The following is a 15,057-nucleotide window of genomic DNA, read 5'->3' on the forward strand; positions in this document are numbered from 1 at the left end:
GTACTTTGTATTATCCTCCTCAAACAATCATGTGCACTCTTTACACGTCATTACAGTATATCTAATCGTAATACGGTGATAGTATTAAGCATTTGTAAGTACCGTGAATTGTTTCAAACTTGAGACGTCTTTCAACAAAATGAAGAAAAATCAGTTTCGAGAAAAGCATTATTTATTTAAAAACAAACGACGACCGTTGCGCATCGAGGGTGTTTTGGTCTTTTCCCAAAGAAAAGGAGTACCATATCCAACCATTCAGCTTGCATTATGAATTTCATTTATAAGGTTTGTGTTTTCCATGTACAATGACCAAAAGTAGTAGGTTACACAAAAAGAATATGTGGTATCAAAAATAAAAACCCGGTAAGAAATTTCAAGCCTCAAACGAAGGAACTGGAAATATATACTTCGTTCCGAAGCCAAATTCCACAAAAGCAAAGGAAAAAGGAAAAACCAATCTGACAGATCAACTTTTGGTCTCCCTCACTTTGCTCGGAGCTTTGAGCTTCTCTTTCACGTTGGCTGTCTCACACTAAGGTCTGGCATCGGCTCTGTTACTAAAAGCTAAAGGCCATTGGTAATCTCGTGGAGATTCTCTTTTCTATGTTGAACTGTTTTCCTGTGATTTATCTCCTCTCTGCATAAACACAATATCATCCAGATGAGAAAATTTGTGGCATCAAAATTTAGTCAAGTGCAAGCATAAATTGTAACTAATGAATGGGCAATTTCACATTTCTGGTTACACCGAAGCGGAGATGAAGAAAAAAGGGGAAGCGGGATTCGAATACAGCCATTAAGGTATGTATTTTGCGGTTTGGACGAAAGAGTGGAAAGTAAAAGAGAACAATCAGATTAAAATATATGAGGTGAAGGGTAAGGTTGTTTGTGCTGGTGTAGTTTAAGCACAGGCATCAAATATAGGAGAGGAAACAAGGTATCATATCATATAACCGTAAAGTGAGAATGTAATGGAAACCTGAGGCAGTTCAAGATTGAATCGTAATGAAGAATAGCAACAATTCTTCGCTTTATTTCTTTTGGTGGTTCCCTGACACGCTTAACCACAGGCAACTGCCTTATATCCTTGGCCTCCATTAGCTCCTTGGCCATTGCTAAATCTGTGTCCGGATAACAGGTACATAAACCACGCGCTCGTCCTCTATAGCGAATTCCTCGAGTACAAACAGATGAAACAAGACATGTATTTGCCTGCAAAGATTCCAAATTCAGATATAATTAGAAGATTACAAACTTTTATAGTAGAAATCACACCAACACATTATGAAATAAAGAAACTAGGGATTAACTAATAATAGAACTTATGGAAGACAACACGTGTGCATGTTATCACATACATCCAAAAATCTAGATTCGCTCTTTGATGCATCGCTAGACTTCTTTGATTGAAACCGTCTAACATCACCATATGTTAATATTCCTTCCAGAAAATCTTCATCATCAACCACCAATACACAATTCTGATGATTCTCATGCATGCATTTTATTGCCTCTTTCAGAGTCAAGCTCACAGGAACCTTCACATATTTCTTTGACATGGCTCGCGAAACCTGACATAAGAAGGGATAAACAAGTGAGTAAGTCAGGTAGAATGAAAGCAAAAAATGAATAGAGATGCTGCAGTTGCAAAAGAAAATGAAACAAAATCAAATTAATCGATAACAATTTAAATTACTTATTGAGGGCCAGTTCATGTGTGAGTGAGTGAGAAAAATAACTCTTGATAAACAACTTTAAAGAAGAAATGTGAAACCTTTAGATCTTCCAGAAGCAATTCTTCACTAACTAATTCGGAGTCAGAATAGTTTCCAATAACAGAGAGTTCCAAATCATCTCCATCATCATGTTGTCTCCAATTAGCTTCGTCTTTTTCTTCATCAGCCGAAACATAAGAATAAACTCTTGCTGAATTCCGTGTTTCAGAAGGTTCAGTCTCCTTTTCCTGGTTTACCACAGAGGGCACCCATATTGCCAATCCAACAGCCCCCTACTTGCACGAAACAAAAAATTAACACCAAGCATTAAAAACTTGTGCACCAAATACATGAATTAAGAAATTATATCAGCAGAAGAATACCATGAGAGGGAGCAATATCCGGTAATCTTTTGTGAGCTCAAACAGAAGCAGAACTGACGTCAATGGTACTGAACAAACTGAAGCTAGTGTAGCAGCCATTCCAACCTACCAAAGTTTAGAACTATTTCAGTCATATCGAATGGACTAAAGTATATATTTACCACTGCAGAAATCAAAATGAGCCCCTTGTAAAGAACTGTACCAGTGCATAAGCCTGTGGTTGGGCAACAGCAGCATTTCCTGGAATCGCTGAGTTTATCAGTTCTGCAGCCGAACCCCCAAATACAGCACCAACAGCAGCACCAATCATCAAGCTTGGTGCGTATAGGCCACCTACCAACCCAGAACCCTTGCATAAAGCTGTTGCCACAACTTTAGCTGCTGCTAACTGAGTTAACAGCCAGATTCCAGGAGCCGAAGCATTCCCAGTATGCAAAATTTCTTCAACATTTGTAAAACCCCAGTACAGAATTCCAGGATACTTAAGAGCAATAATCCCAGCTCCTAAACCACCTAAAGCTGGGCAGGCAACAGCTGGAAGACCAAATCTTTCCTTGATAAAATCAAAGAACCTTGTGAACCAAGCAACCAATCGAGTCAAGGCTACACTTACAGCACCACATAGCATTCCCAATATCAGGTATAGAGGAAGTTCTACAAGGCAACATCAAAACATATAAAAAGAAGTCTCAGAACAGATGCACCGGAATCATTTATCTTAAAATTGAAAATTGCATGCAAGAGAGAAATTCAGCAGTTTAGATGTCCTAGGAAATTTTCATACCAAGTTGCACTTTGAACAATTCATTAATAGAAAAAAGGAACGGATGGAATGAAAATGTGGTAAAAATCATATGAAATGTGACTGTTCCCCACCATCAAGTCAGTAACAGATCAAAAGCGTTCCAACAAGGATCTCACCAAACACTCAAGCACACAACTTTTAACCATAGTTGTTTGAGGAACACTTCACATGAGTGCACATAAAATCAGAAAATGTATATATACATATATGCCTAAATAAATTGAAAACATGGTAAACACATACATACATTATACATGCATATAATTAATTAATATTACCAATTATATTTATTGAAGAAAATGAAAAAAAAAATTGTAATTTGAGAAAAAAGAGAGGAGAATATCAAGTACCAGCAGCAGATTTTAGATCATATGTAGGCACTGTAAACGCTGATTGAGTCCCTTGTAAAACATTAGATACAGTGGATGATATAACAGATGCCAAAATAATCATTGCAGTTGTGAATGGAGGTGAGTTTTCTGCTCGAAGAGGCCTTAACACCGTTTCAATAGCAAAGAAACAACCAGCAACTGCCGCATTGAAACCTGAAGAGAAAAAATCCTAAAAGTTTACTACCAGACTTGTTCACTGGTAAAAACAGAAATTCATAAAGTTCCTCACTGTGCTAGGAGTAAAAACTAAATTTGTTCATATTTGTGATTAAGGGACACAAATGAACATACTGTGAATGAAAAAAATATGAGTGCATCTCAGATCGAAGGTAAAGTTCCTCAGAAATGTTACTCTAATTTGCAAACAAATTCCGAGATTAACATCAATAAATAGCACACTCATTACCAACATAATTTGTATTTCATGATCTCAAAGACAGCTGGATGTTGCAAAACAAAAGAAATGAATGAACTATACATCAAATAATTACATTCAAAATAAGTTTCAATCTCCCACAGTTGTTAGTCATAAAGAATAGATTCTTTTTCTTCTTATGAATATAGTATATAATAATTGTTCAAGACAATACTAAATTAGGTTGTTTCCTGTAAAATATCGTAAAGCACTAGTAGACAAAGGAAACGAAAAAAGAAAAACTGAAAAAACAAATGCAAACAAATTGTGGACAAGAAAATATAGGTAGTACCTGAAGAAATTCCAGCCGCTGCACCTGCTGCAACAAGGGCAATCTTCCTTTCTCTGTTGTTTTCCATCATTAATGAGAATCCATTGGCACAAGATTTTCCAATATCTACACTAGGGCCTTCAGGACCCAAAGAACAACCGGTACCTAAAGTGACAGCTGCTTGGACAGCCTTTATTGAGGGAAAGACTGCAGCAAGTAAATCAAATCCTTGCCTTTGAGAGGAACTGGACTGCCTTATCTGGTCCAATATTTCAAGTAAACCATGCATCATGCCAACAATAACCCCACCCGTGACCGGTATTAGGAGAATTCGATGCCAAGTATCGCCTAGTCTCTGCAGACGGAGCCATGCAGCACCTTCACTTGGAGTACCAGCCCAGGCCCATTCATGTATAACATGTACCTAGATGAGCACTAGGGCGTCAATCAATGTGAACAGAATAAACTAAAACAAACACACTGTTATACAGACTACAAGTTAAACAACCATACCAAGAAGCACCCTCTTTTATCTGTTATTGGTATCATTTCCAAATGTAGACCATTTTCAATCACACCAAGCATCATACAGACACTGGCACAGAAACAAGCAACAAGTTCACACATTCTTTTTTTCTTAACTTGGAAACACTGTGAGTTTAATCACAATGGGCAGATTCTAGAAGCTAAACAATAGAATTAACTGAAACTGACACATATACTTTTACAGACTCTACAAGCCAAAAACCATTCAGAGAAGCACAACATTTTTATACCTTATAGCCAACCATAAGAACCAAGCCCATCAAAACCATTGACATTGTTTACAAATAATAACAACTTTTGATCTAACATAATACATTCTAACTGAGAATAGAGGTTGGAAATGGTGCAGAATCAGCGTTCTAGGAACCGCAACAAGTGTCAAGCACAAATACCAGTGCTGTAAAACTAAGCAGCAAATTCATATCTTTTCATAAATTTACAAATATTAGAAGCTTTTTCATGATGGGTAGCAATTGGATATCCGAAACATCAATGGATTCAAGCATTGGAGGTTTTAAAGCATTCTAAGAAACGTAACAAATCGAACACAACATACAGTGCTGAAAAGCTAAGCAACAATGCTTCAAACCATAACTAGTATCGAAAACCTAAGCAACAAGTTCACATCTTTTGCATAACTTTACAAAATTTACAAGTTTTGTCATGATGGGCAACAATTGGATCATCAAAACATCAATGGTATTACACGATCGGAGGCTCCGAAGGATCGAAAACTTACCCCTTTGTTAAATGCGGCAACAAAGAGACCCGTGGCGAGGCCAAGAAGGCAACCAAGGAGAAGCAACGCCCACTCCGGTGGGGCACTATCGGCAAGCTCGTCATTACCGTCGCTTCCGGCCGGAGACTCATGATGTTGCTGCTGAATCTGATGATGCTGATTGTGATGGTGGTGGTGATCTACAGCGGAACGCTGCTCTCTAACCTCTCTGCCGCCGTGATTTGGGGAATTATCTCGGCCGCGCTTGATACTGAGACGGCGGCCGGAAAGCCCTCCTACGCCGTCCAAATGCTTGATCAGCAGATCTTTGAAGCCTCCGACTCCGCCTCTTCTACCGGTCGGACTAATACTGCTTCTCCTGCTGCTTATTAATCCCTCTTGAGCTTCCAAGTCGCTGTCTTTCTCTGCCGAAAGGCCGGCGTTGTCGTCTTTGATAATGTCGTTGGAGGATCGCAGCAGACGAGTCTCATCGCTGTATTCCTCGCCTGACATCCTCTTCCCCAACACCACGACCACAACTTAAAACCCCAATCCCCCCTCTCTCTCCCCGCTTTCTCTCTCTACAATTCTGCAAAATCAACAGTCCTCTGGTTCCTCTCCATCTTCTCCCTGTTCTGATTCACTCACGCATTCCTTGTTTGCTTCAAAAGCTTGCAATCTCAGTTTTACCTTTCTCATTTGTCATTCTTGTTTTTTGCTAGGCGTTGGTGCTACGCTTTTTTACTTTTTTTCAACCGTTCGAGTCAGAATTTGAAGATTCGTCAACCGTGACCATTCACATTTAGTTATAAATTATTTTAAAAATTTTTAACTGAATCTAAATAATACTAGACAAAAACTGACCGCACGATATATGACTAACGAACATGATTTTCAGATCTCTGGGATCCTCATAAAGAGGATCTGAAGAGGATCATGTTGGATTTCTACGTGTTGTAATACGGGTAGTACACTATATATGAATTTTCTTTTAAATGTTTCTTCATATGATATATATGATCGTGTTTTGAACACATAGAAAAATCTATTATATCTTCCTAATTGCAAGTTGGAATGGTAAGTTCGATTTTTACTAAAGAATTATTTTTTATTCTTAAAGTAATGTTATACTTATTACATTTGTACCATCTTTTTAATAAAAATAAAATCCACCAATATATATAGATATCATCTCTATTAAAGAAGAACCACCAATATGATATGAAAAATGTGATGCGAGTATCATATTATTATTCTTGACTGAATTTTTTTTAAACTTTGTCTTTCGATACATGCATTAACATATTTGTTTTCTAAATTCAAAAAATTACCGAAGTCAAGTAATTGTAAAAAAATGTAATGAAATTAGAATGTTTGAGATTTCGAAAATTCTGAATTTTCGATTAAACTTTATTTGAAATTTTCAAGTTATTCTGATTTAAAACTTTACGTGTATTCTAAACTTTCATAGTTTTTTTTACTAAAACTTATTTATTCACGTGACAATTTGATGTAGGGCATGATTTGGGCTACTTGTGTTGGGGTAAAATTAAATGAAGAAAACGACGTTTGAACAGGAAAAAAAAACGTTTAGAGAATTGGCAATTTGCGAGTTTATAGATCGCCATTTTTACTTATCACAAAGTCTTTATTAATTTTTGTATCCTTTTATTTTCTTTAATTCATTCGACTCGTTGTCCATAAATTAAAAGAGTATGTGAGAAGTAAAAAGATGTGTGTAGACAACACATTCCTCTTATCCTCTTCACTTCTAAGTGGGAGGTTTATGTTCGATTCTTACCAAAAATGAATTTGAATCACATGATTGCTAGTCCATTATGAGGCTAAGTCCATCCCTTTTTCTTTAATGTAGAAATATCATTTGTTTAAGAAAAAGATGTATTCTATAAACTATTTGTTAGTGGCATTTCTTGAAAAATAATGTTTTGGACTTTTTGAGAAAGCTCCCAAAAAGTCCTTGTACTAGTAGGTTCGAACCATATTTGGCTGACTGGCGATGTGATAACTTGCTTCCCATCTATTTATTTAATTTAGGTTAAGCTTTTCTATTATTTCTTGTTATTGATTTTTTTTTTTTTTGGTAAAAGCGGTAGAGTTAATACCGAATACTAAATGGTTGAGGTCCAATTACAAGAAAAGCTCAAAAGAAAGAATGGACCCCCAAAACAAAAGTTTGAGACCATAAACAACAAAAGAAACAGAAAACCCTAAATTCCCTGCGATTGTTGCCGATGCATCGCCGAAAAACTGCAGTCCAACAGACGCCAAAATCCAGCCAAACAATTCCTCAAAAATGACAGAAAGACGACTCCAACAACCTTCACAAAGCATCATAGCGACAAAGTCATCGAAGACAAATCCATGGGAGGTGGTGGTGTAAACACCCGAGTCGGAGCAAAATGTACTTCCCGATCCACGAGAAGTGGTGGTGTGAACACCTGCACCAGAGCTTTATGCACATCCCGAAATAATCGTGTCAAAACGTGTTTGAGGTAAGTGGCTGCAGATTTGAAATCAGATGGGTTTAAGGAAAGCCAAGGAGGTGGAGGATGGGAAAGATGATGAATATAAAATGGAATTGATGGCATAGGATTTTGATAATTTAAGCACATATCAGAGACGATCAATGGAAAAATTGCAGGGAAACTAAACCCAAGAGCCACCGACCCAGGCCTTGGCAAAAGCCGGTGGGGAAGAACATGAAGTTTGAAGATGGCTCAGTACACAGGCTAAAAAAACTCTCACGGGGATGGAGAGAAAGACTCTCATCGTGGGAGAGAATTTTTATTATTTCTAGTACGAGAGACATACTTTTTACTCAAGAACATTTCTTGATATTGAAGTTTGGGAATCTTGTGAAACCTCGAAGGTTTTCAATGGTTTATAATCTTATCCATATTGTTAATAAAACCAGAGAGATTCTCTTTTTCTGGTGGACTTCAGATGTTTTATGATTTGGCGACGATCAATCATATCACACGCAACGTCGGTATAAAAATACAATAATTTATAGTGATTCAGACAATATTGTCTACAACTCTGATTCCATTGAGAAATTTAGTTAGCAAAAAATAAGAGTTTGTTGCGACTAAAAGTATGTGACTAAAACATTAGTCAATAAAAAAGATTTGAAATTGATTAGTGATTGAAAATCATGTGACTAATTGATTTAGTTATCGAAAAAATACATTGATTGATGAAAATTGTATTAGTCACACTAAACCTTGTTACTTCAAGAAAGGAAATAAAAAAAATAAAAAAAAATAAAAAAAAAACAATAAACCTTGTTACTAGAATATCAAACCAAATCCTAACTTTTAGACACATTATTCTTTTAGTATATATCTTATGTGTCAGTCCTACAATGACTAATAAGCATTTAGTGTTACGACTCGTTCTTAATCTTAGAGTATTTTAATATGTGTTAAATGATCAAAATGTCCTTGATTGGGTGAATGTTTTCATTGGCGGAATGTGACACGTATGACTTATTCTCTAAACATATTATTGTAGTACTCCTCGTCATGAACGCGTGAGCTCAAAGGATTAAAATTTGGAGTTGGGAATAAGAAATTTATAAATTTTCTAATTTAGTAATTTCGAAACTTTCTGAAGCTAAACAACTTGCATCTTCGTCTTCCCTGCGCCTGCGTGTAGGACCAGCTATACCCAGAAGTACGGTCGCTGTTTCTTCATTTCCTTCTCCGTTTTGCTCTCCCAAACTCATATCTTCATATCTCTATGTAAGTGGTTCCTTGAATTTGTCACTTGCAGATTTGCGCTAATTTTAGATTCTTGTTTTTAATCCCTCTTGATTTTATGAGGCTATGTTATTTGTGCGAACTGTTTTCGTTGAAGAGTAAGTGAAAAGTAATTGGAATTGAAGGTGTGTGGTTAATTTTTGAAGTAGGGGCAGATTTGCGGTGGGTTAGTTTTGAAATGTTGATTTTTTTTCGTTCTTTTTTTAAAGAAGTACGATATTCATTAACGAGGAGGAAACATACAAGGCAAGAGGATAATATGCATAAAAGGGCCTCGATAAAAAACATTGTCAAGAATTTCAACTCGGTTGAAGAAAAAAGAGTGTCCCGCACAAAACAACTTAACTATAGTTAACTATCCCCAGAAAGCATTAAAGTTACATCAACATCAACTAAGGTTGCGTTGAGAATTCTCCTCAGGACATTAGCAAGCATATCAGGAGGGTTCTCAACCCAAATCAACTCCCCTGTTGCTTGCAAACCCGCCCGAGCCAAACGATGGGCATCACTGTTCCCCTCACGTCGAATGAAGCTTGTCGTTGCATGAACAAAACCTCGCAGGAGAATATAATTATCACTGATGATAGGACCCAAAATGGAGTGATCATCGCCCTCCCCATTCATTGCCACAAGGGTCAAGCTGAAATCCCTTCGAAAATGATCCCTGAGCTGCATGAAACTATTTCATGAGCAAATTGCAAGGCTCACCGAGCTGCCAAGAGCTCTACTTGTAGAGCCGAACCGACATCTTCCTCCACAGCCGCAAGACCCGCAAAAAATTCACCACTACAGTTGCGAATAATCACCCCAACACCACCTTTCCTCAATCTCTCATCCCAAGCACCATTGAAGTTACACTTCAAGAAACCTGTGTCAGGAGGAGACCACTTTTGTATGGTATGTATCGATACCATTTTGCTAGGAGAGTGATATTGCCTAAAAGCAAGCATCCATTCCTCGGCTCTCAAAGCCACATCACGCAAGTGAGTGATTGTACCTTTCCACAAAAGATCATTATGAGCTCTCCAAAGGCTCCATACAGTTGTCAACACCAAGTCAAAAGTCAACTTGGAGGAATCATGAACAAGCTTAGTTACCCGATCTCTGAAACATACTGATGAATCACTTGGCCTCTAATGCCCAAACTCGCGAACCATATTGCTCGAGCCATCGAGCAATCTCTCAACACATGCTCGACAGTTTCTGGCTGCCCGGAGCAAAACAAACACTCTGTTTCCTAGACAATACGTTTTGTAGCAAGTTTTGTTATAGTCGGTAGAGAATCCAAACACATTTTTTTACCTTACCAGAAACACAAGCATTCCATAGTCTTTTCCAGATTATCGAATCTTGGGAATTCGAACCCGACGTTCTAGCATCCACCTCTCTCCTTGCCAAGTAAGAAGCACTCTTCACTGAGAAAATACCATTCCGTTCGTAATGCCAAACTTGTCTATCAAACATACGTCGAATACTGAGAGGGATGCTCTGAATAACTTCCCACTTCTTCTAAGCTAAACAATCGATGAAGCATGTTTTTGTTCCAAGTTCGTGTCCCATCCAAAAACAAACTCTCCACCGTGGCCTCAAGTAGTGGCAGCAATGGAGGGGGAGTGAAAACTTTGAAATAATTCTCTCTCGGCAACCAATTATCGCACCAAATTTTTACACACGAACCACCTCCCACTTGCCAACGTAGACCTTTAGAGATCACTGGACGAGTGGCTGCAATACTACGCCATACAAACGATGCGTTTGTCTTCACTGGTGCGCTCAAGAAATTTGTGGAAGGAAAGTACCGTGCTTTGAAAAGAGTGAAAGCTAACGAATGAGGCTGCATGATAAATCTCCACCCCTGTTTCGCAAGAGCGATGTTAAAAGCATAGAGATCTCTGAAACCCAAACCCCTTTCTTCTTTTGATTTACATAAGGTTCGCCAGTTCACCCAATGAATTTTGTGCTTCCCGGGTTCTCTGCTCCACCAAAACTTGGCTATCATCATGTTCAATTCCTCACAGAAACATTTTGGAAGAAGGAAGCACTGCATAGTATACATTAGTAATGCCTGAGCCACGGTCTTGACTAGTAATTCTTTCCCTGCACTACTCAAAGGCCTGGTTTGGTAATGAGGTGATTCTGAAAAAAGCTTGGAGCTGTTTTTGTGTTTGGAAAACATTTAGCTTCAGTTTTTTTTCACAGTTTTGGGTGAAAAAAAACCAAAAACAAGAAGCTGCAAAATCCAGCTTTGAAAAACCGACTTTTTTAATATCTGTTTTACATAAAAGTTTACTAAACACTATAATACTGCTTTTCTTTTTCAAAAGCACTTTTACAAAAAAGTTTACCAAACACTCTGCTGCTTATTTTCACAACACAGCAGAAGTAGTTTTTTTTCAAAGCACAGCAATATCAAACCAGCACAAAATGCCACCACGCCACCCCTGCAGTTTTTCCATCCATTTTAGATTTTCCCACAAAAACCAGTAACCCGAGATACCTATCATGGGCCTGCACCCTTCGAACACCCAAGCAATCTGCCAATAGCTGTTGATCACACTCCCTGAGATTAGGGCTAAAAGCCACACAACTCTAGATAAAATTAACTGCTTGCCCTGATACAAGCTCATACTTCATCAAAACTGATTTTATATTTTGACATTCATCCAGAGTGCCTCCAGCAAATAGAAAGCTATCACATGCAAACAAGAGATGGCTTATACTTGGAGCGTTTTTACAAATCGCAACACCTTTCATAAGTCCTCCTTTCTCCGCATTTCATAAGGCCGCCGAGAGACCTTCGGCACACTACACAAATAAGTAAGGAGAAAGCGGATCTCCTTGTTGAATACCACGTTTAGGAGAAACAAAACCCACTGGTTCACCATTTACTTTAAAAGAATAAGTGACCGTGGACACACAAATCATCGCCAATCGAATCCACTCCTCAGAGAAACCCATGCATTTCATTATAGACTCCAAAAAGTTCCATTCCAACCTATCATATGCCTTACTAATATCTAGCTTTAAAGCACAACTCCGTTCCAGCCCGAGCTACGTTTATGCATGTGATGTGCTATTTCTGCCGCCACTAAAGTATTATCAGAAATTATTCTTCCCGGTATGAAAGGACTCTGAGTGGGATGAATAATCTTCGGCATGATACTCTTAAAGCCTATTTGTGAGAACCTTTGCAACAATCTTGTAAACGACATTGCACAAACTTTCGGAATCAGGGTAACATGTGTACAATTAATTTTGCGGAGCATGCAACCTGACTGCAGCATCAAACGAACGCCACCACAAACATCAGCGCCTACCACATCCCAATGTTTCTGGTAGAATCCATGAGACAAGCCATCCGGACCAGGGGACTTGGTCGGATGCATTTGAAACAGTGCTTCCTTAACTTCCTCATTGGAGACAATACGAAGGAGATCAGCATTCATCACATCGTTAACTCTGGGTGTAATGTGGTCCAACACCATATTTAAATTTTCCCCACCATCTGAATCAAATAACTTAGTGAAATAATCCACCACCACACGTTACATATCAGGTTTGTTGTCATGCCAATCCCCGTTCTCATCCTTTAGCCTGTGGATCCAATTTTTCCTGTGCCTACGAGTAGCTTTCTGATGGAAATGCCTGGTATTACGATCCCCTAGCTTTAACCAGTTCTCCTTAGATCTCTGGCGCCAGAAAACTTCCTCTTGTTCCAATAGGGAGTTTAACTTAGCTAGCAAATATTTTTTTCTGTACAGTCGACGATTCCGTGAAAGGTAACCCAAGCAAAACCGTGAGTTTTTCTTCGACCTAGGCAATCTCTTTTGGCCCCTGTCTTGCATTGTCTCGAGCCCATTTGGATAACCGAATCCTTGTCGCCTTAAGTTTCTCCTGTAAGATTGACATAGCCAAGATCCAGATTAAAGTCACAATGAACACAATCAAGAAAGCACAAAACTGTTTAGACATGAACAATCATAATCACACTAACCTGATGAACCTCCATTGGTAAATACCATTGCAGCAGATGTCCAGATTCTGTATGCTGCAACTCTTCTCCTCTCTGGCAGAACTCTTAATGCTCTAACTAAGAATAGGGCTTAGTTCTTTACTGAGCGCACGTCCCCGAGAGCAGAGATTGCAGCATATATATATATATATATATACATCTCCTAATCCAATGAGGATTTCCTATTACAATCCACTTAGGAAACAACTCATGTTTCCTAGTCTATATCAGTTCTTCTCCATGACAGATTCCTCTATCAACAAGAACTGACATTCATCTTCCTATAAGGCTTTCTTATATTAATCGGACCAAATAGCTGATGCTAGTTCACCAAATACTCATGTTCATATTCTTACATTCTCCCACTTGAACATGAGACATTGAACGAGCACAGCCTTCACCAATTATAAGAAGTGATCACATAGCCTTATTCAAGATTTTATCATCATGACCAATGTCCCATTGCATTTCAAAACACAGAAGCCAAGAATCTCAGATTACTACTCAAAACAATCATTGATTCAAGACTCACATGTATCCAATCTGCAATCAAGACTCATGATTAACAATACAAATCCAGAATATGCTCCCACTTTTCAAAAGATCACAACACATAACAATCTTCATTGAAAAGCAACATTTTAAAGACTGAAATAAAATTCATTAACTATAAACTTTAAAACAGACAAACTGTTTTTTCAAAGTATCAAATGAATCAAAACTTCTAACATAGTCTATTCCCAATACTACAATACTTTCAAAACTTAAAGCATTCAGTCTCGAGACAAAGACACTTATTAAAACACAAAATTAAACTAGCAAACTAGCTATAACTTAACCTCAGTTTGTCAGAGCTGCACTTATTCATCTATTCTTCACAACTGCAACTACAAAGCCTCAAAACATGCTTGATTACTCCCACTGATCAAAACTTTCTAGCACTCCCATCAAAGAAACATGCTTTCTAAATTCTCCAACAGGCAGTGCCTTAGTTAACGGATCAGCAAGCATCATTGTCGTGCTTATGTACTGTACTTCGATAGTTCTTTTCTTGACTTGCTCTCTGACCTTAAGAAATTTGACATCCATCAAGCGTGAAGCTGAAGTACGCCTATTGTTCTTGGCAAAGAATACAGCCGAGTTGTTATCACAAAACATCTTAATAGGCTTCTGGATCGAGTTTACAACCTTTAAATCTGTTAAGAAATTATTTAACCATGCTGCTTGCTTCATGCCTTCAAAGCAAGCTATAAACTCAGCCTCCATAGTAGATGTAGCTATAACAGTTTGTTTTGCACTTTTCCATGAAACTGCCCCTCCATTAAGCATGAAGATATAACCCCCAGTTGACTTCCTATCATCCACATCTCCAGCCAAATCCGAATCTGTATATCCCATAAGTTCCAAAGAATTTGTTCTACCATATACTAACATATGATTCTTGGTTCTCTGCAAGTATCGCAGAACCTTCTTGGCTGCTACCCAATGTGCTTCACCTGCATTTGCTTGAAATCTGCCTAGCAAGCCAACAATAAATGCAATATCAGGCCTTGTACATATAGTTGCATACATGAGACTTCCAACTAAAGAAGCATAAGGTTTAGCTTGCATTCTCTTTGCTTCCAAATCAGTTTTTGGACATTGACTCTTCGAGAACTTATCACCTTTATTGACCGGAACTTGACCACTATTGCAACTTTCCATATGAAATCTCATCAAGATTCTGTCAATATATGCCTTTTGAGATAAACCGAGAAGCCTCTTTTGCCTATCTCGAACAATCTCTATTCCTAATACATAATGTGCTTTACCAAGGTCCTTCATCTCAAAGTTGTCACTGAGCATTCTTTTAGTACTTTGAAGCAATTGAGGACATGAGCTTGCAAGAAGGATGTCATCAGCATAAAGTACCAAGAAAATGAATTTGGATCCTGAGAATTTAATATATATGCAATCATCCAACTTGTTTTCTACAAAACCTTGTGCAGAGACAATTTGATCGAATTTCATGTACCATT

The 15,057-nt window shown here is 38.0% G+C and overlaps 1 protein-coding gene across 1 annotated transcript; it reads right to left on the reverse strand.

The window, feature by feature from the left end:
- Positions 1 to 239: 239 nt before the first annotated feature.
- On the reverse strand, positions 240 to 6,033 carry LOC137715734 (chloride channel protein CLC-f). The gene is made up of 9 exons (XM_068455077.2): positions 5,267 to 6,033; positions 4,003 to 4,405; positions 3,254 to 3,448; positions 2,301 to 2,752; positions 2,099 to 2,203; positions 1,775 to 2,008; positions 1,359 to 1,571; positions 980 to 1,212; positions 240 to 637 (listed from the first exon to the last, which is right to left on the reverse strand). Exons 1-9 carry the CDS (start codon positions 5,756 to 5,758, stop codon positions 565 to 567), a joined length of 2,400 nt encoding a protein of 799 aa, XP_068311178.2. The 5' UTR covers positions 5,759 to 6,033; the 3' UTR covers positions 240 to 564.
- Between the last annotated feature and the right edge of the window lie 9,024 nt (positions 6,034 to 15,057).

This window comes from Pyrus communis, chromosome 3 (genome assembly GCF_041283825.1).
Source record: "Pyrus communis isolate YQ-2024b chromosome 3, ASM4128382v1, whole genome shotgun sequence".
In the NCBI taxonomy this organism is placed as follows: Eukaryota; Viridiplantae; Streptophyta; class Magnoliopsida; order Rosales; family Rosaceae; genus Pyrus; species Pyrus communis.